Below are 27,525 nucleotides of genomic sequence, written 5' to 3'. Positions count from 1 at the left end.
GGCTAGTAGATCGAGAGAGGTCCTCCTTCCCCTCTGCTCCACCCTGGTGAGACCACATCTGGAATATTGTGTCCAGTTCTGAGCCCCTCAGTTCAAGAAGGACAAGGAACTGCTGGAGAGGGTGCAGCATAGGGCAACGAAGATGATTAAGGGAGTGGAACATCTCCCTTCTGAAGAAAGGCTGAGGGAGCTGGGTCTCTTTAGTTTGGAGAAGAGGAGACTGAGGGGTGAGCTTATTAATGTTTATAAATATATAAAGGGTGAGTGCCATGAGGATGGAGCCAGGCTCTTCTCGGTGGCCAACAATGATAGGACAAGGGGTAACGGGATCAAGCTGGAGCACAAGAGGTTCCGCTTAAATTTGAGAAAAAACTTCTTCTCAGTAAGGGTGACAAAGCACTGGAACAGGCTGCCCAGGGAGGTTGTGGAGTCTCCTTGTCTGGAGACATTCAAAACCCGCCTGGACATGTTCCTGTGCGACCTCACCTAGGCGTTCCTGCTCCAGCAGGGGGATTGTACTAGATGATCTTTTGAGGTCTCTTCCTATCCCAAACATACTGTGATACTGTGAACTTGTGGGCGTGTGCAGCCTCCCCGCAGCCCGCTTCTGTCTCCTCAAATGCACGATCAGTGCTTTGCAGACCCAGGAGGGCTTGATGGTCATCAGGCAGCACAGCACTGGGGCTCTTCCCTCCTGGAGCCCTGTGCGAGGGGGGCTGGAGAAGGGGATGCCGTGGTGCCTGGAGATGGTGCACTGCAAGCCCTGAGGAGCATCTGCCAAGGTGTTCTTGGGGGCTGATGACAACAAAAGGTGCCCTGGTAGCATCCCTGTTGAAGCACTGCCCGTAAGGTCAGCCGTCGGCCACACCCGTAGCGTTAAGTCCCAAATTCAAAGATAATCCGGAGAAGTCAGGGAACTCTCTGGACCAATTTGGTGCTCTGAAGTGTCTCTAGTGGGTAATATGGACATGGACGGCCAGACAATGAACGTGGAAAATGAAGGTTAATTTACACCACAGGTGTTGACAGGGTCAGAAAGGCCTACCTGCCGTATTGCGACCACCTCCATGAGGAAACAAAGATGGGTTATAGTTGTAGGTGATTCCATTCTGAGGGGTACAGAGGGTCCAATATGCTGGACAGGCCCTCCTGTATGGTCCTCAGACTGCTACGCATTGCTGGTCTTTTATGTGGGTGGCACATGAGGTTGCGACTCGTAGTCCAAGTGCCATGAAAAGACACTTCAGGGCCTTGGGACAATTGATAAGGGAAGCAGGAGCACAGGTCATTTTACGATCTCTCCTTCCAGTTGCACGCAGTGAGATTAGAAGAAACAGGCAGACGCAGCCTATTAATACATGGCTCCGTGGCTGGTATCACCATCACAATTTTGAGTTTTTGATAATGGGATGACCTATGTGGCACCGGGTTTGCTGGCATTGGATGGAGTTCACCTTTGTCAAAGAGGGAAGAGGGTCTTTGCCCGTGAGCAAGCAGGGCTCCTCGACAGAGATTTGAACTAGACAGGATGGGGAAGGGGGATGATATGAGGCTCGCCCGTGACAAGCTGTGGGATTAGAAGCCAAGGATAGAGACGGCTGGGGTGCTAGCGAGGACCCTCAGCCTCTGGCTTTGAGATGTTCTGGCCTCACTGGAGCACGCTTGAAGTCTGATGGAGATGAGCCAGGGACTCCTGAGGTAATAGAGCCCAACAGGAAAACTCCAGCGAAATACTTCAAGGGAATTGAGGGCTGTTCCTCTAGGAAGGCCATGCGGCCAACAACCCAGCTTGAAGTCCCTCTACACGCATGCTCGCGGCACAGGCAACAAACAGGAGGAGTTGGAAGCCACCGTGCTGCTGGAAGGCTCTGATCTAGTGACCATTACTGAAATTTGGTGGGACAGATGCCATGACTGGAGTGCAACGATGGGTGGCTACAGGCTGTTCAGAAGGGACAGACAAGGATGGAGGGCTTGCCCTCTTCATCAAGAGATGGATAGGGTGTGAAGAGCTGTCTCTGAAGAACAGCCATGAGCACATTGAATGCTTACGGGTAAGAATCAGAGACCGAGGCAGCAAAGACAACTTCGTTGGTATTGTTTACTACAGGCCGCCTGATCAGAGGGAGACAATTGATAAAGCCTTCTTACTCCAGATACAGGAGGTACTGCACTCTCGTGGTTTTGTCCTGCTGGGGGACTTCAACCAGATGTGCTGGAAAAGTAGAATGGTGAGCTGTGGGCAATCTGGGAGACTCCGACAGTGCATTGGGGGTGACTTCTGCAGGCAGGTGATAGCCCGACCAGGAGAGATGCAATACTGGAGCTGATGGTCACCAACACAAGTGAGCTAATTGGTGATGTCAAGATTGGAGGCAGGCAGGGCTGCACTGATCAGGCGCTTGTGGAGTTTGCGGTGTGAGGAGAGTGGGACGGGTGAAGAGCAAAGTCAGGACTCTGAATTTCAGGAAGGCCAACTTCCAGGTGTTCAAGGAGTTAGTCAACACATACCCCTGGGAAGCTGCCCTCAGGGACAAGGGAGCAAAACAGAGCTGGCAGATATTTAAGGACACTTTCCATAGAGCACAAGAGCTTGTGATTCCCAGGTGTAAGAAATTGCGTAAACTGTGACTTCAGTAAAGCCTTTGACACAGTCTCCCACAGCATCCTCACAGCTAAGTTGAGGAGGTGTGGTCTAGACAATAGACTAGTGAGGTGGGTTGCAAACTGGCTGAAGGAGAGAAGCCAGAGAGTGGTAGTCAATGGTGTGGAGTCTAGTTGGAGGCCAGTATCTAGTGGAGTGCCTCAGAGGTCAGTGCTGGGGACGATATTATTCAATATATTCATTAACGATTTGGACGAGGCAATTGAGTGTACTATCAGCAAGTTTGCTGATGACACCAAGCTGGGAGGAGTGGCTGACACGCCAGAAGGCTGTGCTGCCATCCAGCGGGACCTGGACAGGCTGGAGAGTTGGGTGGGGAATAACCTGATGAAATTTAACAAGGGAAAGTGTAGAGTCCTGCATCTGGGCAGGAACAACCCCAGGTTCCAGTATGGGTTGGGAAATTACATCTTAGAGAGCAGTGTAGGGGAAAAGGACCCGGGGGTCCTGGTGGACAGCAGAATGACCATGAGCCAGCACTGTGCCCTTGTGGCCAGGAAGGCCAATGGCATCCTGGGGTGTATTAGAAGTGGGGGTGGTTAGTAGATCGAGAGAAGTCCTCCTTCCCCTCTGCTCCACCCTGGTGAGACCTCATCTAGAATATTGTGTCCAGTTCTTCGCTCCTCAGTTCAAGAAGGACAGGGAACTGCTGGAGAGGGTGCAGCGTAGGGCAACAAAGATGATTAAGGGTGTGCAGCACCTCCCTTATGAAGAAAGGCTGAGGAAGCCGGGTCTCTTTAGTTTGGAGAAGAGGAGACTGAGGGGTGACCTTATTAATGTTTATAAATATATAAAGGGTGAGTGCCATGAGGATGGAGCCAGGCTCTTCTCGGTGACCAACAATAATAGGACAAGGGGTAATGGCATCAAGCTGGAGCACAAGAGGTTCCCCTTAAATTTGAGAAAAAACTTCTTCCCATTGAGGGTGACAGAGCACTGGAACAGGCTGCCCAGGGAGGTTGTGGAGTCTCCTTCCCTGGAAACATTCAAAACCTGCCTGGACATGTTCCTGTGTGACCTCACCTAGGCGTTCCTGCTCCAGCAGGGGGATTGGACTAGATGATCTTTTGAGGTCCCTTCCATTCCCAAACTTACTGTGATACTGTGAGGGCAAGAGGGCAGCATGGCTGAGTGGAGAGTTGCTGGTCAAACTAAAGGGCAAGAAGGAAATGCACAGGCAGCGGAAGCAGAGACAGGGATGCTGGGAAGAGCACAGGGACACTGCCCAGTTGTGCAGAGATGGGGTCAGGAAGACCAAGGCACAGCTGGAGCTGAACTTGGCAAGGGATGCAAAGAATAACAAGAAGGGCTTCGGCAGATGTCTTAATTAGAAAAGGAAGGTCAAAGGAAGCGTACTCCCCCAATTAGCAAGACTGGCAAACTAGTAACAAGCGATGGGGAGAAGGCTGAGGTACTCAACAGTTTCCTTGCCTCAGTCTTCACTGACAAGCTCTCTTCCTACACTTCTCAAGTGGAAAATGAACTGCCATATAAGAACTGGAGGAGGAAAGTCCCTCCAAGGGTAAGTGAGGATCAGGTTTGTGACCACTGCAGGAACCTGAACAGTTCCATGGGACCTGAGGGAATTGTCAGATGTAGTTGCCAAGCCACTCTCCATTATATTTGAGAAGTCATGGCAGTCAGGCAAAGTCCCTGGAGACTGGAAAAAGCAACATTGCTCCCATTTTTAAAAATAGTAGAAAGGAGGACATTGGAAAGGCACATGGAGGACAGGGAGGCAATTTGAGACAGCCAGCGTGGATTTATTGAGGGCAATTCCTGCCTGACCAATCTAGTGGCCTTCCATGTTGTAGTGACTACATCAGTGGACAAAGGAAGGGCCACTGTTGTTATCTATCTAGACTTCTATAAGGCACTTGACACCATCTCCCACAACATCCTCTCTAAATTAGAGACGTGGATTTTATGGGTGGGCTATTCAATGGATAAGAAACTGGATAAAGCCAGCAGCATCCTGGCTTGTATCAGAACTGGCGTGGCCAGCAGGACCAGGTCAGTCATGATCCCCCTGTACTCGGCACTGGTGAGGCTGCATCTCAAATCCTGTGTTCAGTTTTGGGCCCCTCACTACAGGAAAGACATTGAGGTGCTGGAGAGATTTCAGAGAAGGGCAATGAAGCTGATGAGGCGTCTAGAGCACAAGTCTGATGAGGAGCAGCTGAAGGAACTGGGGCTGTTCAGCCTGGAGAGAAGGAGGCTGAGAGGAGACTTTATCACTGTCTACAACTACCTGAAAGGAGGTTGTAGCATGGAGGGTGTTGGTCTCTTCTCCCAAGTAACAAGTGACAGGACAAGAGGAAATGGTCTCAAGTTGTGCCAGGGAAGGTTTAGATTGGATATTAGGAAAAATTTCTTCACTGAAATGGTTCTCAAACATTGGAACAGACTGCCCAGGGAACTGCTGGAGTCACCATCCCTTAAGGTATTTAAAAGACAAGTAGATGGAGCATTTAGGCACATCGTTTAGTGGTGTACTTGGCAGTGTTAGGTTAATGGTTGGACTTGATGATCTTTAATGTTTTTTCAACCTAAATGATTCTGTGATTCTGTGATCGGCTGTATATTCACATCCAGAGAGTAGTGGCTAACAGCTTAATGTGTGGATGGAGATCAGTGATGAGCGGTGTCCCTCAGGGGTCTGTACTGGGACTGGTACTGTTAAGTACCTTCATCAATGACGTAGAAAGTGGAACTGAGTGCCCTGTCAGCAAGTTTGTGGATGAAACCAAGCTGAGTGGTGCAGCTGACATGCGTGAGGGATGGGATGCCATTATTAAGTGCCAGCAGATAGCTGAAAATAAGCAGTGATGTGACACTCTCCTGACATGCAGAAGATCAGACACAGCCATTTCACTGCACTCTGAGAGAGGGTGGCAGCAGTGATATGCAGTTATGAATTATCTCTGAAATCACTTAGTCATCAGCTGATGGAAAACTGTTGCTTGTCAGTGTCTTTGGCAATCTCACCCCCAGATTCTTCCTTTCCCCTTATTATTGCCATTTGTTTCTGCTGGTTTATCTTCCTTTTCTCCATCAGAGCTTTGACTCAGTCAGCTGGTTGCTCACGTACCAGTGATGGCGAGTTGGGAGGCGTGAGGGCACGTGCCTCCAGCTGCTTCCCCAAAGTCCACGAAGTGGCATTTATCAGGCCCGTGTCACTCTGTTAGCAATATGACCCGGCTCTGGTAACTGCTTCTGATTAGGACATTTCTGTCAGCAAATGTCAGTCAGGAAAAGTGAGTTGATGGTTTAGTAAAGGCACCCTGTCATTCCCTGTGCATTACAGTTCAGTGTTCCACTGAAGTATTTCCTGAGAAAGCATCTTTGTTTTCCTTTCAGCAAACCCCTGTGAGCTCCACTGTCGCCCAATAAATGGCCATTTTTCAGAGAAGATGCTTGATGCCGTTACTGATGGTACTCCTTGCTTTGAAGGAAGGCACAGCCGAGATATCTGTATTAATGGCATGTGTAAGGTATTGGGTATGTTTGCATGTTTCTTTCTCTACAATTTTATAAAGTTATGGGAAAATGTTTAACAGTTTTTTTTGAAGACTGAAGCCAGATACTCCATTTTATTACATTTTTAATGATCATGGAAACAAGTTGTTAGAAACAGTTTTCTAAGTGGACATAAGAGTAATTTCTATGCTTTTTAATGAACCCATTAGACTGAGTGCTAATTACTTTTGCTACCTTTGGAGTCCTCTCTTCCTCTTCCATTATTTTAAAATATCGATTTAGGAAAATCTATTTCTTTTTGATGAAACGTTTTTACAAAGGATTATAGCTTTAACATTGTAATTGGCATCACTACTCTCTGTGGTTTTATTACAAAAATACAGTTTAACATTACACATTATGTAGTTCTGAAGTGACTTGTAATAAGATCGGATGTTTGCACTTGAAGACAGTAAAAATTATTTTCGTTTACAACAGTAAATTGAATAACGCTGTACAATGAGATAACAGGCAAACACAAAGTATATGATTCAATAATGTTCTGTTTGTTGAAGAATAAATGTAAAGTTCTCTGCATATTCTGCAGGTTCATAGTAGGTTTCCAGGATGATGTGTGTGTGTGTGGCATTTGAGGGTGTGTTCTGTAAATGCTATAATACAGTCATAACATTGCTTTTAGTGAATTTCTCATAAATAAAACAAGTAATTTACTTGTAGAGGATGTATTACAACTACAGTTTATTTCTCGAAACTGGGGATTTGTGTCCTGTACCCCCCTGAGGCCTGATATTTCTTTTGCTTTTAATGTCATTTGAAACAAAAGCAGACGTGGTGTCTTGTGGAAACTACATTAGCTTGTTGTAGGGAGCTTGGGATTGGATGTCCTAAGCCAATGAGTCATATAAAAATGCAGTTAGAAGGGACGTCAAGAAGTCCCTTCATCTCTTTACAAAATAATTTTCCTTTTTTGTAATTTTTTGCATTCTTCTCTTGAAGACCTAAAGTGGTGGGAACTCCACATTTTCAGTAGGCAACTGGCATATCCTCTTTGGAGACTTTCTGTATTAGTAGAATGCTTGTGTCTCAGAGAGCAGCAATAAAAGCTTTTTTTAAGACGTTTCCTTGCAGGGTATATGTTCGTGAAAGGGAGTTACTGAGGTGCTACTCAGGTTTACAAATGCAAAGATTCTGTACTTGACTTCCCTGAGAGCCAGGATGGGCTGACCTGGCCATGCGCAGCTCAAGCCAGCTGGAAACAAACCTATCAAAGCGTGTAGTTGATGTTGCATACCATAGCAGTGCTTTTGACCTTCCCTCAGAAGACATCAAGTGCTAAACTCAGAAGGCTGTCTTTGTGATATTGTACTTTCATTTTCTGATTTCCAGAACAAATGGACTGGGCTCATTACAATTAATTTTAGCTTCTGTATGCATTCTGTATTGAACATTGCCTGTGACAGCTCTAATTCATGCCTGTTTTAAAAATGGCAAAACTCAATTCATCAGAAGCAACAGATCAGAGGTGAAAGGAAAGATAATTTTAATTGCAGTTTGTAGATACTAGATATACTTTATCATAAATAGTTGTGGGGACTCAAAGCCTTTCTGAAAAATTTCCTCCAAGGTACTGGTGTTAGCATAAATACAGTTCTGTCAGTGTTTCACATGTTGACTGTTGCTTCACATCTTCTGACAGATTTAATTGGAATCAGAATCGTGGAGTAAACTTAATCATGAAACTGCCACAAATGAGAGCAAATGATGAATAGGTAACCCAAATAGCTCACATTTCTGAAAGACAGTGTGCTTTTATCTGAAATATGTACCCAATATAACATTTGAGGAGAAGCTTTTTCAAGTATTTCCATATAATTCACTAGTATTTTAGTCCAGCTAGTTAAACACATACATTACAGGTCATGGTGAATATATCTGGAAATGCATTTAATATAATGAGTCTGGTACATGAATTCTTGCACTCTGATAGCAACATGTTACTGATTATGTGAAAAAGCAGTTCACAAACAGTAACGCAGTGTCTGTTAAAGCCCTAGTCTGGTTTGCAGCACTGTGTCTCATAAAAGCACTTCATGTTTGTTCTGAGTACTAAAATAACACTTCCCTTAGGTCTGAAATTGAGTGAAAATTTCAGATGATGATATGGGTGAGGTGTTGTATGTTAGAACCACTGTCCATATTGCTCACATGTGTTTGGTATGCAGAGCAGCTCTTTTTTAACAAGAAAGTTCAGTTTTCCTAACGAATATGTCAAAACAAGATAGGCAGACTCAAATTCAGTCAAGAATTTAAAATCCTAAATTCTGATTTTGTGGTTTGCCATGATTTTATTCAGAGCAACAAGAGAACTTGGTCTTACCTAGATGGCTAAATGTGGATTGAGATGCCTCATTTTAGCTACCTGTGGTATACTGGGTGCTGTTCTAGCCACTTTGGCAAAGCCGTAATGTACATCTTCAAGTGAGAAGTAAGTACGAACAGATACTAGTGCTAATTCACTTGGCCAATATATGGGTCCTAATTTTTCAGAAAAGCTGTCTATGCCTCAGTGCAATAGGAAGCCTTACCACTGAGGTGTTGGTGTGGTGTTCCTTTAGAACTTGCCTCATCAGTTCAAGGACAAACTAGAATTATTAACTCATTTGAGGGCCTGGCATATAAAATAGCTGGGTCCTCTCTCTGCTTTGTGCTTACCATGGCAGAAGAGTTCCCTAAACGTGTATAACGCCACTAAATTACTCAGTGCTGGAACCAGTGGCTGCAAAGGAGAATCTCAAAGCCACATGCCTGCAGTTGCAACCAGTTGTTGGGGTTTTTGTTTTGTTTTGTTTTGTTTTTCCAGCTGATGCTAATAAGGAGATGAAAGATGCAGTCCCTTTTGCACCTAGCCTGGCCTTCAGATATCTTCTTAGACCTACTTCTGTCATGATGTCTGACTTATAAACAGCATTGAGTAGAGGCAGCCAACAAGATCTGTCAGTAACTTTGTCTCAAATCATCAAGATATATCATGACTAGTTTGCCATTTACCTGTATTGTTCCACACACATCTTTTGGGGTTCACTTTTTTCCCTTTATGTAGAAGATCTTTAGAGTACATACCCTATGTTCCTGTTTTGGAAATTATACATCACAAATAGACTCTTAATTCTCACTAGAGCAGCTGCTTGCTGCCCCAGTGTTAATAAGCAAAGATACTGCCACCCAAGGATGTTTGCTGAGCCCTGATACATACAAAATGGAGGAGTTTGGTTAAATATAAGTCATGGCATGACCTAAAAGTGAAAGCTGGTGTGGCATATGCACTGAGAGTGTGCAGACACTGAGAGTGGAGGACCTGGATCTGTGCTGTTTCTAACAGGAATTAATCTCTGGCTCAGAATTTTAGTACGTTTAAATGACTCTCAGTCATGCAAATCTGTGAGCTGTTCTCTGTGGTGATTTGTAATCATTGTGTTGAGGGACTAACATTGTATTGAAGAATAACATAGCTACATAGTAGTAGGAAGAAAAGTGTCTTTTTTTTTTCTCTTGCTGAAGAGCAGATTGCACATCTCAGGTTTTTTGTGGTACTTCTCACTATGGTTCAATCTCCTCTTCCCACTGCTAGCCCAACAGGACATTGATTCAGCTCCATCTAGACAAATTATAAGAGAAATAGGCACATCAGGACACATTTCTCCCCATTCAAGGCAATATCACGGCCAACAAGACATGAACATGATTTCTTTATTTGGAGACCAGTGTGGGAGGCAAATGGAAGGAAGAGCTTAAAAGTGCAACGTAGCACCCATGTAACTTTGATATTCAGGCAGTACATCCAGGCTGTACTCCTCAGTGACAGCAAGGATGTTTTGTATCTGCCCCCCACTGCCAATCTCACAGAAAAGTCTCTCCTTCTGGAAATGGCAAAAGGGTGGTATCTCTGGCTGTTTTCCCTTTACTCACAGAGCAGCAGGAAGGAAATTGTTTCCCCTTCCTGCAGTGCAGCCAGGTGATTCACGTCATTATTTCTGCCTCCACACTGTGTGGTGGGACCAGTAATAAAGCCAGTCTCAGGTGCATCGGAAAGGCTCTTGGTGAATGGGGAAATGGCAAAGGGCTGCATGGAGTAATGCTAATTTGCGATGCACAAGCTGAGGCACAGCAGTGGATGCAGTAGCACAGCGTGTTTCACTGACAGAGGGTGCACAAGGATATATGTGTGCAAAAGAATCAGAGCCTAATTCCTGCTGATTTCTTTTCCAGTTTTAATAACATGCATTTAGTCTCCATATCCCTTTTAGCAGGCAATTTGGCAGAAATTTGAGGCACATTATTTAAGACAGTTTTAGAAATATATGGCTATGTAGAAGAATTGGAAGAATGAGGAAAGTGAAGTGAAAAGGAAGAGGAAGCACCTAGAAATTAATCTAATGAATGACAAAAATAATGTGATATTCACTGGAGTGGGAAAGTAAAACATGTCCTGGAAATTAAAGTTCATGTAAATGTATTTAGAATGAATAACTGCTGAAGCTGCTTACTGTGACTCACGAGAACATACACTTTGCGGTGGACATTAACAGCCTTGTAAGATGATGGCCTGTTGCCACATATGAAGGTCATTGCACCACCAGCAGCACCCTAGAGCTAGGGAATAAAATGAAGGCTTTATTTGCTGTGGCCTGCCAGAATTGTCTACTGTGCCTCATTCCTGGGGATCCCCATACCAAACTGTGACAGATGTGTAGGTAAGGCGATGATATCTGATCATATACAAACTGTGTTTCACGTACCAGAAGAAAAACAAAATACAAGTTTCTGTGGTTGTAACTGGAAGGGACAAAGGGATTCCCTTCATGTCATAGTGATGTCAGATGTTGATGCCATGAATGTGTTGTTGAGGGAAGTGTATGATGAAGTGGGAAAGTTCTGAGCCAGTTCTGACCGGGCTGATACAGAGTACGGCCCATGCAGAGACTCAGAATTGTCACCCCAAAGGCAGGGAAGTGATGATACTGTGGTGCTGCTACTGACACATTTGCTAGTGCAAAAATGATACAATTTGAAGGCATGCCTTTTTTTTCAGAAGTTCTAAAGAGACACTCCAAAATACTCATTATTAATATTTTCTAATAGCAAAACACAAAATGAAGTGTTCCATTTCCAGATTTTTCTTTTCATAGTTTTCAAAAATATTTTTTATGGCAAGATGAAATCTAAAAAATCAAAATTGCAATGACAAATCTCTGTCAGCCTGAAAAATTTTCTCCCTAGCTTTCTGTTTAATAGTGAATGTCTGCATAGAATATAAACTTCAACTTGTTAGGACTCCCCAGGGCAGCTGCTCTGGTCTAATAATAAACCTGATAACAATGGCTTTACTAACTGTTGTAGATGATTAACAAATGTACTCATAGTACAGCAAATATACTTCAGAATGCATATCTTTAAGAAAATAGCTGCACACTTACCTCTTTTAATTCTTAGAAAATGTTAAGTATAAACTACAATGCATCCTTAGCTAACAGGTGAAGAGTCAAATCTGAACTCTTGGAGAGATAAAGAACCATCCTTCAGTTACCACAGTGGTGTCTGAGTACTGTGAGTACTTTGTGAAATAAATCCTTGATCAAATAACGATGTGCTTTGAGGCAAAAATGTAGTCACGAACCTTCTCAGCATGTGCTTATCTCTGTAACATTCTGTGCTGCTCATAAATGTGGTTGTTAGGGCTGAGACTGGCCTATGTGAAAGACCTTACAAAGCCTTCCCTTTTTTGAAAGTCACCTTCTCTGAAAAGAGGTTGAAGCTGAGGCTGGTGCAAAACCTTTTGGCATGTCTGTTGTTTTTCAGAGCAGGAATCAGAAGCACTGGCCAAGTACTGGCATTAAGTGATGGATGAGTCTTTTTCTGAATCCTCTGTAAAAGTGCAAGTGACAGTTTAACATTGTTTGTAACTTGAGGCTTTTCCTTGCTTCCATTTTTACCACTTCTCTAGCTGTTCATTAAGTCGCTGGTACATAGAGGAAAAGTTCAGTGCTTCTTGAGCTAAAAAAGACATAAATGTATTAGAGAATGAAGGAGCCATTATACTTAGATTAATCTAGTAGATGGATTTTCCTGACAGAAACTTACAGAACATTGCAGTAGATTATGTACTGAAGATAAAATAAAATCAAAATCAAAAGAGGGGATACTCAGATTTTCATACAGGGTGTTAGAGAAGCTGGCATTATCAAACATGAAAACTTCTTTTGAGAAAAATCAGCCAAGGAAAACTTTACATTTTACCAGACTTATGGATGTTCATCTAAATAACAGGCCTCCAGATGTCTTAGATACCATTAACAACCATTAAGTGTTGGGCATCAGGTTGTGTTCTGCAACATTGCTACTTTTGAAAGAGAGGTGAAAAACACCCTAAAACTAAATGAAGATTTTGCTGAGGTTTAAAGAAATTAGAGCACTGAATTTTTTGTTTTGGCAAAGAGCGAATTTTGTCATGTCTCAAAATCAATATTTTTTTTTTCTCTGTAGCAAGCATGAACTGAAAAATCAGACTTTACCAGAACTTTCTCTTTGACTCATTGCCCTATGCTGGCAAGCTGGAGAAGCAGCTGTCACAGCTATAAAACTTCACGCCTGCTGAAGAGGGTTTGTCTGCAGTAGCGGTCCTGCACTGACTGACTGCCATGAAAAGCTGGCACAGAGATTTCAGTTCTGTCACTGGGTTGTGCTCCTGGGAATCCGTGGTTGCTTCTATGACATAAGCAAGCAGACACAAACCCTAGATATGTTGACCTGCCCTAGATGTCGAAGCTGTTTTGGTAGCACATTTTCATCTCAAGTAACTAACTGATCACTACACTATGATTTCATTATATGGTGGTGGTTTTGTTTTTTTTTTTCACCTTCATATTAATACGTATGAGTTTGACTTAAATATAACAATCTGTACTCTTAGTTTGTTTATATAGGATATATACTTTTCCACAATTGATTCCCCCTTTCTTGGAAAAGTAGAGTACACTGAAGGCAGTGATACCGGATTTTGAGTATTTCATCATGGAGACCACATTTATTCTGAAAATGTTTTTCTTTCTAGACTGTTGGCTGTGATTATGAGATAAATTCCAACGCAACTGAAGACCAGTGTGGAGTTTGCCTGGGAGATGGCTCTGCTTGTCGTACAGTGAAGATGATATTTAATCAAAGTGAAGGATTTGGTAAAATAGGTTATTTTTTTACACTCTTCAGTTGATATGGTGATTTCTCTATGTAGAAAGACTTAAGCACATTTCATTGCTAACTGAGTGACTGATATGTGTAGGGAATTGTAAATGGATGTTTCACAGTGAATCATGCTCAAGCCAGAAAATATCTGTGGTCTGTGCTTTTGAAGTTCACCTCGTCCAATAAAAATGATGTCAGAGACCAGCAATGGGAAAATGGTTTTGTTCACAATATCTGTCTTCTTTTTTGTCTCTGACAATTACTGTGGTTTTCTGTCTTGCAGTACAGATTAATGGCAGAGTGGCTAGTGAAAAGTTTATGTAAGCGTAAAGACTTCAGGCTCATAAATTCAGTATAGGTAACAAAACTGGACCAAAGCATACAGCCAGTTACTGGCAAGGAAGATTTGAAGAGTTTTTTCTATGTTTAATGGCACAGAAAAATACAAAATCAAAGCTAATCTGTTTTGATTTAAAGCTTTCTTCAGAACTTAAGTCCAGCTGGGTTCTTGGGTTTGGTTCTGAAGCAGTGTATGATCTGTCTACAAGCTGACTGAGTTTCCAGGTCAGACTGATGGAATGCCAGGAAAGAGCTTTAATAATTCAGCCTTTCACTGCATGGCAGGGGGATGAGTTTTACCTGCAGCTTTACCTCTTCATGATCAGAAAGAAAAGTTTGCCTTTCCTATGGGTGCAAAATGGGATTAGTGGTCCATTGTGCATGTAGGGAGAAGTGAATTTTACAGTTCTCAGTAGCAAGGGGTCAGTGCACTTAAATTTAGGAACATTAGGGAATGAGGGATTCTACAGTAGGGCTGGAGGTTATCTTACTCTGACAGTCAGAAGGTGAATTTAAGTGCATGTCACTCCCGTGAGAGGCTGTATGTTAGCAGAGTCACAGGCAAACAAGAAAACTGTGGCTGTACTCCCTCTAACATGGAGGTTTATTCTAGTCCTGTTACCTCCTGACTAACTTGGCTGGGGCTGAATCAACACATGCTGTGGTCTTCTTTCATGCAACCAAGGTGCAGACAGATCTGGTACATGCTTGAACCCAGCCTCAAGATGAAGTCTGGACATAGCCATGTTGCAAATATGGATCTGAGAGACTGGAAAGTCTCCTGGATCCTCACTTAGGAAGTTGTCTCTGGACTGTGATTTTTTACCATTACCATCCACCTATTCCACGGGAAGGCCATATGCAGCCATACCTTGACTTGCAAACCTGATATGCCACTGGGGGCCTGTGCTGTTTTCCACATAATAATCTATTGGTAGCGCCTAGAGCCTGGCTTAGAGGAAAGTCGTGTCTCAGACCCATTCATTTTTAAGACAGAGAAGCTCACAGATGTGACAAACTGGAGAGTGGGATTCGAGCTGTTGCAATAAGGAGAAATAGTGATATCTGATTATCATCTTATCTGCAAGACTGTGTTAACCACCTCGGTGAATTTACTCCTCTTTCACAGCAATTGGAAAATAGAAACAAGCTCTTCAGTCCAATTTATTCACATTGTATTCTCATCCATGTTTAAGAGAATATAGATTTAATTTTAGTTAAAAAAGAAAACATTAATAGCATCAATCTGAGAGCTACAATTTCACAGGTGTGTGTGGGAGCACCCACAGTATGTGTGCTACAGGATTTAATGAACACAGCATATAGGTTAGCTGACATTTTGACTGTTATTGAATCTCAGATCTCTCAATATCCTTATCAGATGAAACCATAAAACCAGCAACAATTATATAAACACCATCCACATCATTTTTAAACAAAAAATTATTATGTTGAGTGACAAACTGGAAAGCTTGCTGCTGATTAGCTTTGCTTTCAAAAGCAGATAACATTGATTGTGAATTAATATGAGGTTCTGGGAAATCAGGAGATAATTTAGCTATTCCAAAAAGGGAGGGCTAGGGGAAAAGGAACGTGATACATTGACCAAATAGTAACATCTATCATCAGACAGTTGAGATGCATTTAAAATCAAGTTCATGAGCAACAGCAGGTGATACAGACAAATAATTATGGAAAACCTTGAGAGGATGCAGATTTTTATGTTACAACAGAAAGCAAATTATGTTTCATTTATTGTTTTTTTACTTTGTATTTTGAACAAATGTTATCCTAATTACACCTGGAAGTAAAAAAGAACACAAAAAAGACACCGAGGTTACAAAGCCAAGCTCTTAGGACGTGACATAATTAAGATTTTCCATGCTGTGTTAATTTGGCCCACTTGTTAGTATGCTTTCTAATCAAGTCTTTAGTTACACGATCACACACTGTGTTTGTAACACGTTTCCTCTACACTGAATGAATAGAAAGAACATTTGGGAGAATCATTAGACCTTGGTTACTTATAATAGACCTAGACCACTGGTTTCCTAAAATATAAATTATTCAGTAATCTTCCAGATTTTGTAATTTCCTTCACTTACGAAAAACTGAAAAATTTGAATTTCTGCAGTCAGTCTGGGAACCTTGCAAGAGGTGACAACTAGAAAACACTCCCTGCTGAATGTTACTCACAGGAAAAATATTTGTCGTTTAATTTGGAACGGCCTAAAATAGACAGATCCTTTTTTTTTCTTGTACTATAAGTAAGATAAGACATTAGAACCAATACTTACCACTCCACAAGAGAGCTGTGAAGAAAATTCAAATGTTGACGACTTTGGGGCATTTACTTACAAGAGTACGTTGTTGTACAGCATGTAAATACATCTGGTAGGTGGAGAGCGTTGATATTGAAGATTATGTAGTTTGCCCAGTGTAGGTTACCTCACTCGTGTGAGTGAGTGATCAAAGGTGATAAGCTTATTTCACAAGAAAGGTGAGTGGGATGTGAATCTCAGAATTTAATTCATGACCTTAGGAGTGTGCGATGAGAACTGGAAAACCACGTATGTTCCAGTCTTAAGGTAAACCAGCAGAAACTGCAGCTCAGGCTCCCAGGGCACTTACTTGCAGAGGTGTCATCCTTCTGATTTCTAAAGCCCAGCCAGGAGCAATAGCAAGAAAGATGTCTAGTTTCTGTTCAAATTTCCATGTGGACTTCCTTTTACAGTTTTTTTTCAATAGCAAGAGCAGGTCCCTTTGAGGTGTGAAGCACAGATCTTGATGTCATATATTGCCTGTGATGCAAACAAAATTCTGTAATAGGTGGTCTGGGTTCATTCTTAACACACATACCAAAAATCTCTTTTTACAGATAACTTTATACATGAAGAGCTGTTGAACTTCCTTGTGAAAGTCAGTAGTTCATAAATATCTGTTTAGCTGATCATTGTAATTTGAGGCATTTGAATGAAATACGTTTTTTTTTGTAGCGAGGCTATCTGTGGGAAACAGCTGGGGAGAAACTGAATTACTTAACAGAAGGTAGATGGAATTTTGTACATACCTGTACACTGGTGACTGATGAAAACTAAAAAGACCTTTCCCACAAAAGGCTGTTAACTGACTAAGAATCCCTGTCATTTCCCATTGCAGTATGCCAAAAACCTTGGATATGGTTATGGAGATAGTGATGCTCATCTGTGGAGTAGATCAGAAAAGCATTCAGCTCCATATCACTTATAAATGCCACAATACATATTTGTATTCCCCAGCTGATGCTGCAAAACCTAGTTTGGAAAGACACACTATTAACTAACTGAAATACAAGCTCTGTGATAGCACCTTTGTATAATTTTTCAAGAAAAGCTGATATTTAATTTATGTGATACATAAGTAAAATGCAATAGCATTTTTATTGTTCACCTCTGTGAACCTTTCTTGTCTCTTAGGATACGTTGATATTGGGCTAATTCCAAAAGGTGCGAGGGGAATCAAAGTCATGGAAGTTGCAGAAGCAGGAAATTTCCTTGCTGTGCGAAGTAAAGACCCAGAAAAATATTACCTGAATGGAGGCTTTATCATCCAGTGGAACGGAGAATACAAAGTGGCAGGAACGATATTTCAGTATGACAGAACAGGGGATCTAGAAAATCTGACTGCTCCAGGACCCACCAATGAATCAATATGGATTCAGGTAAACAGGAGATCACTAACAGAACTTACTGGGTTTGGTTAGCAGCAGAATGTGCTCTGGCTCTGAAACAGAGGCTGAAAAAATACATATATTTATATATAAAATATTGTATTAGCATGTTGTCTTGTGAAAATCAATTGAGCTATTTTGGGGAGAAATAAACTCCTTTCTTGAAAGATTTGTTCATCCTGCCTGAAAACAGATGTCTAGTGTTATACTCAGATGATTATTAAAGGTGGGTCTGATCCCGTGCTGCCTCTAGGATGGAGATCCTTCCACCTGCAGTTGGTCAGTCCTTTGCCAAAACTTCCTTGGGTCTTGTGCCAGCTTAAACCAACATGTGGCTGTGATTTGAACTAGACCCAGTTCAAAAGCAACTATTTATCACAAAAAAGGAGCTGATGTCGGACTGTGAACAGTGAGAGCTAGGGATGGCTGACAGCAGGGACAGCTTACACTGCGCAAGAAAATACAGCATTAGATAGATGGATTAATAGCTTATGGTAAGTGAAATGGATCCAATTAGCGTCCACTGAGGTCGCTCCCTTTTGTTTTTTTTATGTTGCTTTATATATTCTAACTTAAATGTAATCTACTTCTGTTAGTTCTGCAAAATTACTTTTAAATTATCCCTTTGTTCTCTGAATGTATCTTTTCTGGCTTGTTTGCCTCTGTATCCACCATGCAGTTAAAAGAAGTATTAGGGATGTTACAGGAGCCACTTCCATACTTTGAGTGTATGGTGAGAAGGCACATCCAATGGGTGCTCATTGTTTACTGTCAGAAACAAGGTCAAGGCAGCAATTAGGAAGAAGAGTAGTTCATGCTGAAGTCTTTTATCCCTTGATGATATTTTTCTTTTCTGCCTCTCATCAGCCAAACAGTAAATTTTTTGAGTGGCTCTTCTCAATTGGAATTTTCCTTCTTAATCCAGAAACACTGAAAAATAATATTGAAATAGTATCTGAATAAAGTCTGTCATTTTCTGACCTACTGGTTGTTTTCTAACAGCTATTTCATATGGATAGGGAAATTAGAATTTATAATGGTGATAGGTAATAGCTCGTAATCAGCAGCACATTTGACAGTGCCTTGGATGGACTTTCCATTATCTTTTCTTACAGTCAATAGGATACCAATTGTGCTGACCCACTTACTCCCACCTGTGCTCACAAAAGTGCATGGCAAGCAACTGTGTCTTAAAAAGACAGACATGCATTCCTGTCAGAGCACAAATGGAAGTTTTGTTGGTCTGCTTCTCTGAACTGATAGTGGGCTCCAAAATGGGCTGCTTTAAACCTTGCTGGTTTTTCTGTTTTCACACTTTGAAAGCTTTGGGCCAGCAGACTATTAAAATTGTAAGAACTTAAATAAACTCCACTATTTTTCCAGCTACTTTTTCAAGAAACTAACCCTGGAATCAAGTATGAATATACTGTACGTAAAGAAGAAAGTCATGAGAATGAGATTGGAGAGCCAGAATATTTTTGGCAGTATGGAGACTGGACAGTCTGCAGTGTTACCTGTGGAAGAGGTAATTACTCATGTCCTTTTTCTATTACTGTTTCTCTTCATTACTGGCAAATCTCATCTTTTAAGTTATCCAGACAGCACTCTCAAAGAGGTAATGTCCTTTAATCTACATTTCATAGGAAAGCAGATCACATGGTTATTATGAAGTATTTTGGCATTAAAATAAAATATTATTAAATAATTTCAAGCAAATAGATTTCCATAACACCTGCCCTGAAATTCTCAACCTCTGTGAACTGAAGAACTATAGTTATATTTTCCTCATAATTTCTTGTCAATATTTTTCACAGTAACCCTGCTTCCCAGCAAACTAATTTGCGACCTGCTCCTGTTTCCCTATTGAGTCTTTTCAATATAATAACTACAAAAAATATTCTTCATTTCTGTTCTGCCCTGATAAGCAACAATGCTTTCTGTGCATTGCTCAATAATTGCTGTATTTAAATCAGTCTTTAGAATTTATGTATCTTTGTCACTCTCAGTACAGTGGCTTGGGAGTAGCTGCAGTTATGTTGTAGTTCTGCACGTTATATCAGACCAGACAAGCAGAATGACAACCGTGAAGGAGGATCTAACAACAGGTCTGGAAGTTTGCCTTTGGTAATGCACAGAAAATGCTGGCGGGAAAACTTTCTTTAAAGTACTTAACACATCAATGAGATGAAGATAATGCTAGCTGTAAACTGATAATGATAAAAAGACTGAAGGTTTCTTTACAAAAGTAAAGCTTTTAAAGCCATTCTTTGTGAGAATAATTTTTAAAATACGAGAAAAATATTATGTGTGAAAGATCGTCTGCACTTGGGGAAGAGATTGCGGCCTTCTGTCTGAATTAGTCCTGGTTTGACTGTGCAGAAGAGTCCTGGAAATCTGATGGGAACCTTGTTCGTTGACCGTCTGTATGAAAACTCTACAGAACAGTAAAGATCACTGTTACAGACACTGGACAAAACATGAAATAAGCCTTTTTTCTTTCTAATACTAGGGTTTGCATTTGGGTTTTGTTTGTTTTGTTTGGTTTTCTTTGTTTTCTGTTTTGTTTCGGTTTGGTTTGGTTTGTTTTTAATAATTATTGCTTTTTTAAACTACTTTTCAGAAAGTAAAAGACAAACCAATGCTGTAAAAACTTCAGTTGGGAGTCTAGAAGCAGCAATGATTACAGGAGTAATGATTTTTAAATCTTTCCTGTCAGGAAATAAAACTAAAATAGTGCGTTTTCAGTGATTTGGACAAAGGGCATTGGCATTAACTTTAGAAAATTAAAAGAAATTTAGAAGAATAGTGTAAATTACCCCACTCCAAAAACATTCATATATTATAAAAAAAATATTTGGATATATATAAAGGCCAATTTAGAGATGTGTGCCCATCCATCCATATATATATATATGTTTGTGTAAATATCTCTCTGGCTTTTTCTTTTTTTTTGACTTCTCAGTCTCTCAGCACAAAACACCATGTACATTTTGGTTAACAGAAAAAAAAAAAGATACCTAAAACAAGTGTTTTGCTTAATTGCGTTCTGTATGTTCTAGCTCTGTTACCTAGTTGTGATTAGTGTTCAGTGTAACAATTGGGATGATAACAAGGAGAGAGAAAAAAGCATTATTAGACTGTTTATTATGATGTTTTGCTTTGCTTTGTTTTGGTTTTTTTTTTGACATCAGCCACAGATTTCCCAGAACTGTTTCTTACTAAGTAAATTATAACCCTGTGTACTACCTTCTGGCTGAAGAACTGTGTGACTTGGCTTTGATTTCTAACTGCTACATAGCTTATTTAAATAGAGTAATGCAGGATATGTGGGGTATTTTTCAGTTTTTATTTAATAAGTGGCTTCCCCTGCTTACTGCTGTAGGGCGTTTAGTAAATATTTCATGCAGTCATTGGCTTTTTCTTTGGATAAGTAAAAATTATATGTTTCAGGCAAGATTGTGGACTTGTTGACGTGAGTTTGCAGGGGAACCAAAAGGTGCAACACAATTCAAAAAAGCACAGAAATCTTCCCAGTTCTCTGCATTCCTTCATGGACAGGAGAAAAGGAATGAACAGACCCTTTTCTCCTTTTTGTTTTAGATAAATGCATTTTTTAAAGTAACTGAACATGTCTAAAAGAGGATGTTACCTGCTAATATCTGATACAGTCAGGGTTCTGCTTCTTACTCCCTGTGCAGAAGAAAAGGGAAGACCTGGGCACAGAGCTTCAGTGCATCACCTGGACCAGTGGAGCTCTGCTTATCTGCAGTTTTCTCCAGATACTCCGTGCTTAATCTGGCTGTGCTCTGGGCTGTCTGAACGTGGACCAGACAAGCTGTTGTCATGTTAGCTCTGCACCGAGTCAAAGCCCTCCTAAGCACCACGCTGGTGCTGTAATAGAGCAGGTTTATGCCCAGATGAGCAGAGCACAATCACATCAGAAAAACAAACAAACCAACAAACAAAAACCAAAAACAACAACAACAACAACAAACCCCACACTGAAACCTGGAGTTCAGCTGCATAAAAAAAAGAGTGTAGTAGTAAAGAAGGTTTATTTGGTAAATGTTAACTCTCCGTGATTATGGAAATTTGGAAACTCTTGAGTCTTGCTACATTTAGCAGGGAGTGGGCATAGTAGTAGTTGTTGACCTAGAACCAGAAAGTCTTACATGGTTGCGCATTGTTGTGGTTTGAGCACCTTGAATTCAGTTCAGGATCAGGAAACAGAATTAAGGCAGAACTGAATGTTCCCAGTGTTGCTGGATTAAGCAACACCCTTCTCTGACTTCCACGCGACTTCCTTCTGGCTTTAAATGATGAGATTGATTTTATCTTAACGTACCTTATGTTTAGATTCACAATATATTGCCCTTGGCAGTAACAGACCTGTTGTGCCAAATCCCAGGTATATGAAGAGTTTTGAAAGGTTTCTAAGATAAAATGCATTGAAGTAGGCAAGAAGATAATCTTCTGCTACCAGTATGCTGCGCGATAAGTCTTACTGAAGGAAAGCCTACAATGGGAGTCAAGGAGATAAGAAAAATTGCAATTATTTAGGCTAAGTGTGAGAGTAAAATAACCTTTAAGGACTTCTGAGGTCATCACTTTATAATAATAACCGATTAGTTTTTCAGCGTAAAAGGGAGGGCCAAGAAAGGCAGGCATTTGAACTCACTTTGACAGCCATAGTCACTGGGATAAATTGATCCTTAATTAGAGTTTTGTTCTCTTGGCAAACCTAGACCCATCTAAAGATTCAGCCCAGGGTCTCTCATCTTGACTGCTCAATGTGACAGCAGTAAATCCAAGGGCACTTTGGCTTTTTGTAACCACTGAGAGCAGAGCAATGCAAATAAATGCTTTCTGGAGTCAAGAGATCGAAGCTGAGTTAGGAGTGAGAAATGGAGCTACAGGCACGGGAATGGGCTGGTGCAGGAAAGCCTCATCTGTCTTAAGAGAAAAAATATGGGTTTAGCCCCATGATAGATCTCCTCATCCAAGGGAAATGTAGCTGGAAAAATTCCCAATGATGAATAATATAGTGTCTTTGTAGACTGACGCTGTCCATTCTCAGAATCAACCCAAAAGATTCTTGGCCTCAAGGTAGCATCACGCTGTGTGCTTCCCTGACTTCACTGCAACTGAGAAAGAGAAGATGCAAATGTGCTCGTGTTTTCCTTTATTTCTTTTATGTTCCTCTGTCTTTTGTAGTTTGAAAAAGTGGGTCTGGTCAGCCTACAATAACACCATTTCACAGAATCACAGAATCACAGAATGTTAGGGATTGGAAGGGACCTCAAAAGATCATCTAGTCCAACCCCTCTGCCAGAGCAGGAACTTAGACGAGGCTACACAGCAATGTGTCCAGGTGGGTTTTGAATGTGTCCAGAGCAGGAGACTCCACAACCTCCCTGGGCAGCCTGTTCCAGTGCTCTGTCACCCTCACTGAGAAGTTTCTTCTCAAATTTAAGTGGAACCTCCTGTGTTCCAGTTTAAACCCATTACCCCTTGTCCTACCATTGGCTGTCACCAAGAAGAGCCTGGCTCCATCCTCGTGGCACTCACCCTTTATATATTTGTAAACATTAATAACGTCACCCCTCAGTCTCCTCCAAGCTAAAGAGACCCAGCTTCCTCAGCCTTTCCTCATAAGGGAGATGCTCCACTCCCTTAATCATCTTGGTTGCCCTACGCTGGACTCTCTCCAGCAGTTCCCTGTCCTTCTGGAACTGAGGGGCCCAGAACTGGACACAATATTCCAGATGCGGTCTCACCAGGAAAGAATAGAGGGGAAGGGTGCTGTGGGAGACTGTGTCAAAGGCTTTACTGAAGTCAAGGTAGACCACATCCACCATTCTGCCATCATCTATCCCTGTCGTTATGTCTTTATAAAAGGCTATGAGGTTGGTCAAGCATGACTTACCCTTGGTGAAGCCATGTTGACTGCCACTAATGACCCTCTTATCCTTGATATGCCTTGAGATGGCACCAAGGATAAGTTGTTCCATCCCTTTCCTAGGGATGGAGGTGAGGCTGACCAGCCTATAGTTACCAGGGTCCTCCTTCTTGCCCTTTTTGAGGACTGGAGTGACACTTGCTTTCCTCCAGTCCTCAGGCACCTCTCCCGTTTCCCAAGACTTGTCAAAGATGATGGAGAGCGGTCCATCAATGACTTCAGCCAGCTCCCTCAGCACCTGTGGGTGCATCCCATCTGGACCCATGGATTCATGGATGTCCAAATTGCCTAGTTGTTCCCTAACGCAGTCCTCATCAACTAAGGCAAACTCTTCCATTATCCTGACTTCCCCTGGGGCCCCAGGGGTATGGGGCTCCTCAGGACAGCCTCTGGCAGAGTAGACAAAGAAGGCATTCAGTAACTCTGCCTTCTCTGTATCTTTTGTCACCAGAGCACCCACCTCATTCATCAGTGGGCCTACATTGCCTCTGGTGTTAGTTTTATCTGCCGCGTATTTGAAAAAGCTCTTTCTGTTGTCCCTGACCCTTCTTGCCAGGTTTAATTCTAAGGAGGCTTTAGCTTTCCTAGTTGCCTCCCTACATCCTTTGACAACAGCCTTATATTCTTCCCAAGTGGCCAGCCCCTCCTTCTGTGATCTATAAACTCTCCTCTTCCACTTGAGCTTAACCAGCAATTTCCTGTTTAACCGCACAGGTCTCCTGGCTCCCTTCCTTGACTTCCTACGTGCCGAGATGCTCTGATCTTGAGCTTGGTAGAAGCAGTTCCTGAACACTAACCAACTATCTTGGGCCCCTTTACCTTCAAGCAGCCTTGCCCATGGGATTTCCCCTAGCAATTGCTCGAAAAGGCCAAAGTTTGCCGTGCTGAAGTCCAGGATTGCGATTCTGCTTGCTATTCTGTTCCTGCCACACAAAATCCTGAACTCCACCATCTCGTGGTCACTGCAGCCCAGGCAGCCCTCAACCTTTACTGCTTCAACTAGACCTTCCTTGTTAGTGAGGATGAGATCCAGCAGTGCACTTCTCCCAGTCAGCTCCTCCACCATTTGCATCAGAAAGTTATTATCGAGGCACTAGTGGAGCCTCCTAGACTGTGGCTGGCTGGCTGAATGGTCCTTCCAGCAAACATCAGGGAAGTTAAAGTCCCCCACAACAACCAGGGCCTGAGACTGTGAGGCCACTCTCAACTGCCCATAGAAGGCCTCATCAACTTCCTCAGCCTGATCTGGTTGCCTGTAATAGACACCTACAACACCATCACCCCTGCCAGCCTGCCCCTTGATTCTCACCCACAGGCTCTCAACTCGCTCCTCATCTGCCCCTGGACAGTATTCGCTACATTGTAGTTGCTCTCTCAGGTAAAGAGCAACTCCACCACCATGCCTGGCCAGCCTGTCTTTCCTGAGAAGCACATAGCCATCCATGACCACATTCCAGTCATGTGAGCTGTCCCACCATGTCTCTGTAATTTCCACCAGGTCATAATCTCCTGCCTGAACACCGCTTTCGAACTCCTGCTTATTCCCCATGCTGCGTGCATTGGTGTACAGGCACTTCAGGGAGTGAGCTGAGCACACTGATTTCACCCTAGGGGGATGGGAGGCCTCCCAGGCTTCATCAACTCTAGAGTGCTGCCCCACTGATGCAAGCCCAGCTACAACCCCATCCCCCTTCGAGTCTAGTTTAAAGCTCTCCAAATGAACCCTGCTAATTCCTGTCCCAGCCTCCCTTTGCCCCTGTGAGATAAACCTTTCCTGCGTATCACTGTTTACACCAGTGTTTTGTAAAACCAACCCTTATCAAAGAATCCAAAGCCCTGCCTGTAACACCAGTCTTGTAGCCAATTGTTTATGGACTGAATTTTTCTATTCCATCCCATGTCATCACTCAAAACTGGAAGGAGGGAAAAGAAAATCACTTGTCGCCCAGACTCGTTTACCATCCATCCCAAGGCCTTGAAATCTTTCTTCATTCCCCTCAGACTGAGATACAGCTTCCTCCCCATCTGTCTGGAAGATCAGCAGTGGGTAGTAGTCTGCTGGGTGCACCAGGCTGGGGAGCATCCTGGTGATGTCCCTGATCCGGGCTCTAGGTAGACTACAAACTTCCCCACAATGAGGGTCAGTTCTGTATGTTGGGCCCTCTGTCTCCCTGAGGGACAGGCTAAAAATACTGTCTTTAAACATCAGTGTTTTCTGTAGAAAACATATGTAACACTGAATGCAGGAAAGAGGAGAACACATTGCAATACCTGATATCTATTTGCAGTGTAGAAAACAATGCAGGTATTATTTTGCAATCCATTTCCTGACAAAAGAATTCTGAAAGAAATAATATATGGTAAGAATCATAAGCTTTGCCCTGTCCTCAGTGCAGTGCAGTTTGAATCTCTGGCTGCCATTTGCTTCATGCAGAAAGGAATTGCTTTGCAGTCACGATGTGTGCACACCAGATAGTGTCTTACAAACTTCCGCGCTTTCTGGCCAAGAGCCTAAGGTAAAGACAACATGTAAAGCGCTTAAGCTTCTCTGTAGGAGGATTAATTTAAATGCCACATTGAGGTTTTTCTTCTAGACCAGCTACCCATTCTTTCTTTAAATAATGGTCAATTTGAAATTACAAGTGTAAATCCTTCATCTTTGTTTAAAGGCTTCAGTTGTGTTTCTTAAAACTACCTTTGAGTGGCATTGAACACAACAAGAAGTGAAGCGCAACACAGCAGCAACTAAGGGAGAATATTAGGCAACTTCAACAATTTACTTCCCCATAGATAACATCAGTAATTGGCAAATTTTCAAAGCTTTGTAAAAGGACTTAACTGTAAGATTTGTTTTCGGGGTTAATTGTTATGTGCCCTCTAAATCTTTCACAACTGTTATCAGGGCTGCTTTGCAAAATTACCTCCAGGTGTTCCTGAACTGAGATGTAGAACTAAACTTGTGGCATGGATTTTAAAAAACAGAGGTCATTGTATTTTCCTTTGCTATTGTGAGTCTAAGATTTTTAACACCAAGAGTGTAAAGGCTCAGACTTGTATTCTGCATATAGCTTGTACGTGCAATGAATATAATCCATTCATTCAAATACCAAAGTGAACTCCTTGCAGAATACCTGATGTGATGCGTCACTGTGACAATTACACATTCAAATTAGTTTTGCAATCAAATATGCGCTTTTGCATACGCATTTTGTATGTTTGCTTCTGGTCCTTCATTTCTGTTATCAGCCTTAATTTGGCCCAAACTAAGGGCTATTCAGTCACCAGAATTCTAATTGCTGTTTCAAAAACCTTCCACAGCCAAATGATTTTTAAACTGGCACCTTGTTTTGCAAGCTAAGTGAGAAATCAGAAGCTGAATGGGTCAACTTTCTATCTAGAAAGTCCTGCGTTGGTGGTGAAGTGGCAGAGGGAGGTAGAAGCGATCTCTGAATAGATTTTGTGAAATGAACACTGTTCTTTAATCTGGTTGTTGTCATTCTTGTTTGATTTTTTTTGTTTGTTTGGGTTTGATTTTTGTTATGTTTTGTTGTTGATGTTTTTGTGGGATTTTGTTTTGTTTTGTTTTTCCAGAAATATTCATAGGGTTTTTTTTTTTTTAGAGCTGAGATGGTTAACTTCTGTGTAAAGAAACATGGGTGTGGGAACGGCTGCTTCAGCTAACTTAATATTTTACTTGCAAGTGAGTCTTACCACAAGGGAGACAGTGAAGTGATGGTAGCGATACCTAAGGTGCAATGAGTGCTGAGGTGAGCAGAAAGGAAGGGCATGTTACCCCTCCAGAGGAAAAAGCAAGATCTTTGCAGTGGGGTTATGGCCGCAGAGGCAATGTCCTGATCAATACAGCCAACATCTTGGTGCATGCAAAACAGTTGTCAGTGGGGACCAGCTACCACTGAGGTCAGAGATAAGTAAGAAGTGAGGAAAACAGCAGTCCTGGCAGACCCTTATAGAAACAGTGTTTAGTTTTCCAATTTTGCTGAGTTTTTAAGTATATTTAGAATTTTTAATCTGTGACTTAAATAGAATATTATGCATATAAGTTATGTAACTGTAAATGTTTGGTAGGGCAGGGTCAGTGTGCAGTCAGTGTGCAGTCAGTGTGTAGTTTTCTACTCC

At 42.0% G+C, this 27,525-nt stretch overlaps 1 protein-coding gene and 1 long non-coding RNA gene across 4 annotated transcripts in view; one reads left to right on the top strand and one right to left on the bottom strand.

Annotated features, from left to right (window-relative positions):
- The window catches only part of ADAMTS12 (ADAM metallopeptidase with thrombospondin type 1 motif 12), a 181,215-nt gene that overhangs the window by 120,234 nt on the left and 33,456 nt on the right, over positions 1-27,525 (top strand). For 2 of the 3 annotated variants that reach the window (XM_065047519.1, XM_065047517.1), the window contains exons 13-16: positions 6,026-6,159; positions 13,254-13,383; positions 17,176-17,420; positions 18,813-18,954. In XM_065047519.1, coding sequence (XP_064903591.1) covers positions 6,026-6,159; positions 13,254-13,383; positions 17,176-17,420; positions 18,813-18,954 — 651 coding nt within the window. The remainder of the gene's footprint in view (positions 1-6,025; positions 6,160-13,253; positions 13,384-17,175; positions 17,421-18,812; positions 18,955-27,525) is intronic. The other variant, XM_065047518.1, reaches the window with a different exon arrangement.
- LOC110361217 (uncharacterized) lies at positions 9,720-12,836 on the bottom strand. The gene is made up of 3 exons (XR_010469265.1): positions 12,715-12,836; positions 10,690-10,795; positions 9,720-9,800 (listed from the first exon to the last, which is right to left on the bottom strand). It is a non-coding gene; the product is annotated as an uncharacterized LOC110361217 (long non-coding RNA).

This window comes from Columba livia, chromosome Z (assembly GCF_036013475.1).
Source record: "Columba livia isolate bColLiv1 breed racing homer chromosome Z, bColLiv1.pat.W.v2, whole genome shotgun sequence".
In the NCBI taxonomy this organism is placed as follows: Eukaryota; Metazoa; Chordata; class Aves; order Columbiformes; family Columbidae; genus Columba; species Columba livia.
The sequence above is the reverse complement of the archived record's forward strand: the minus strand, read 5'-3'. Positions and strand labels throughout refer to the sequence as shown.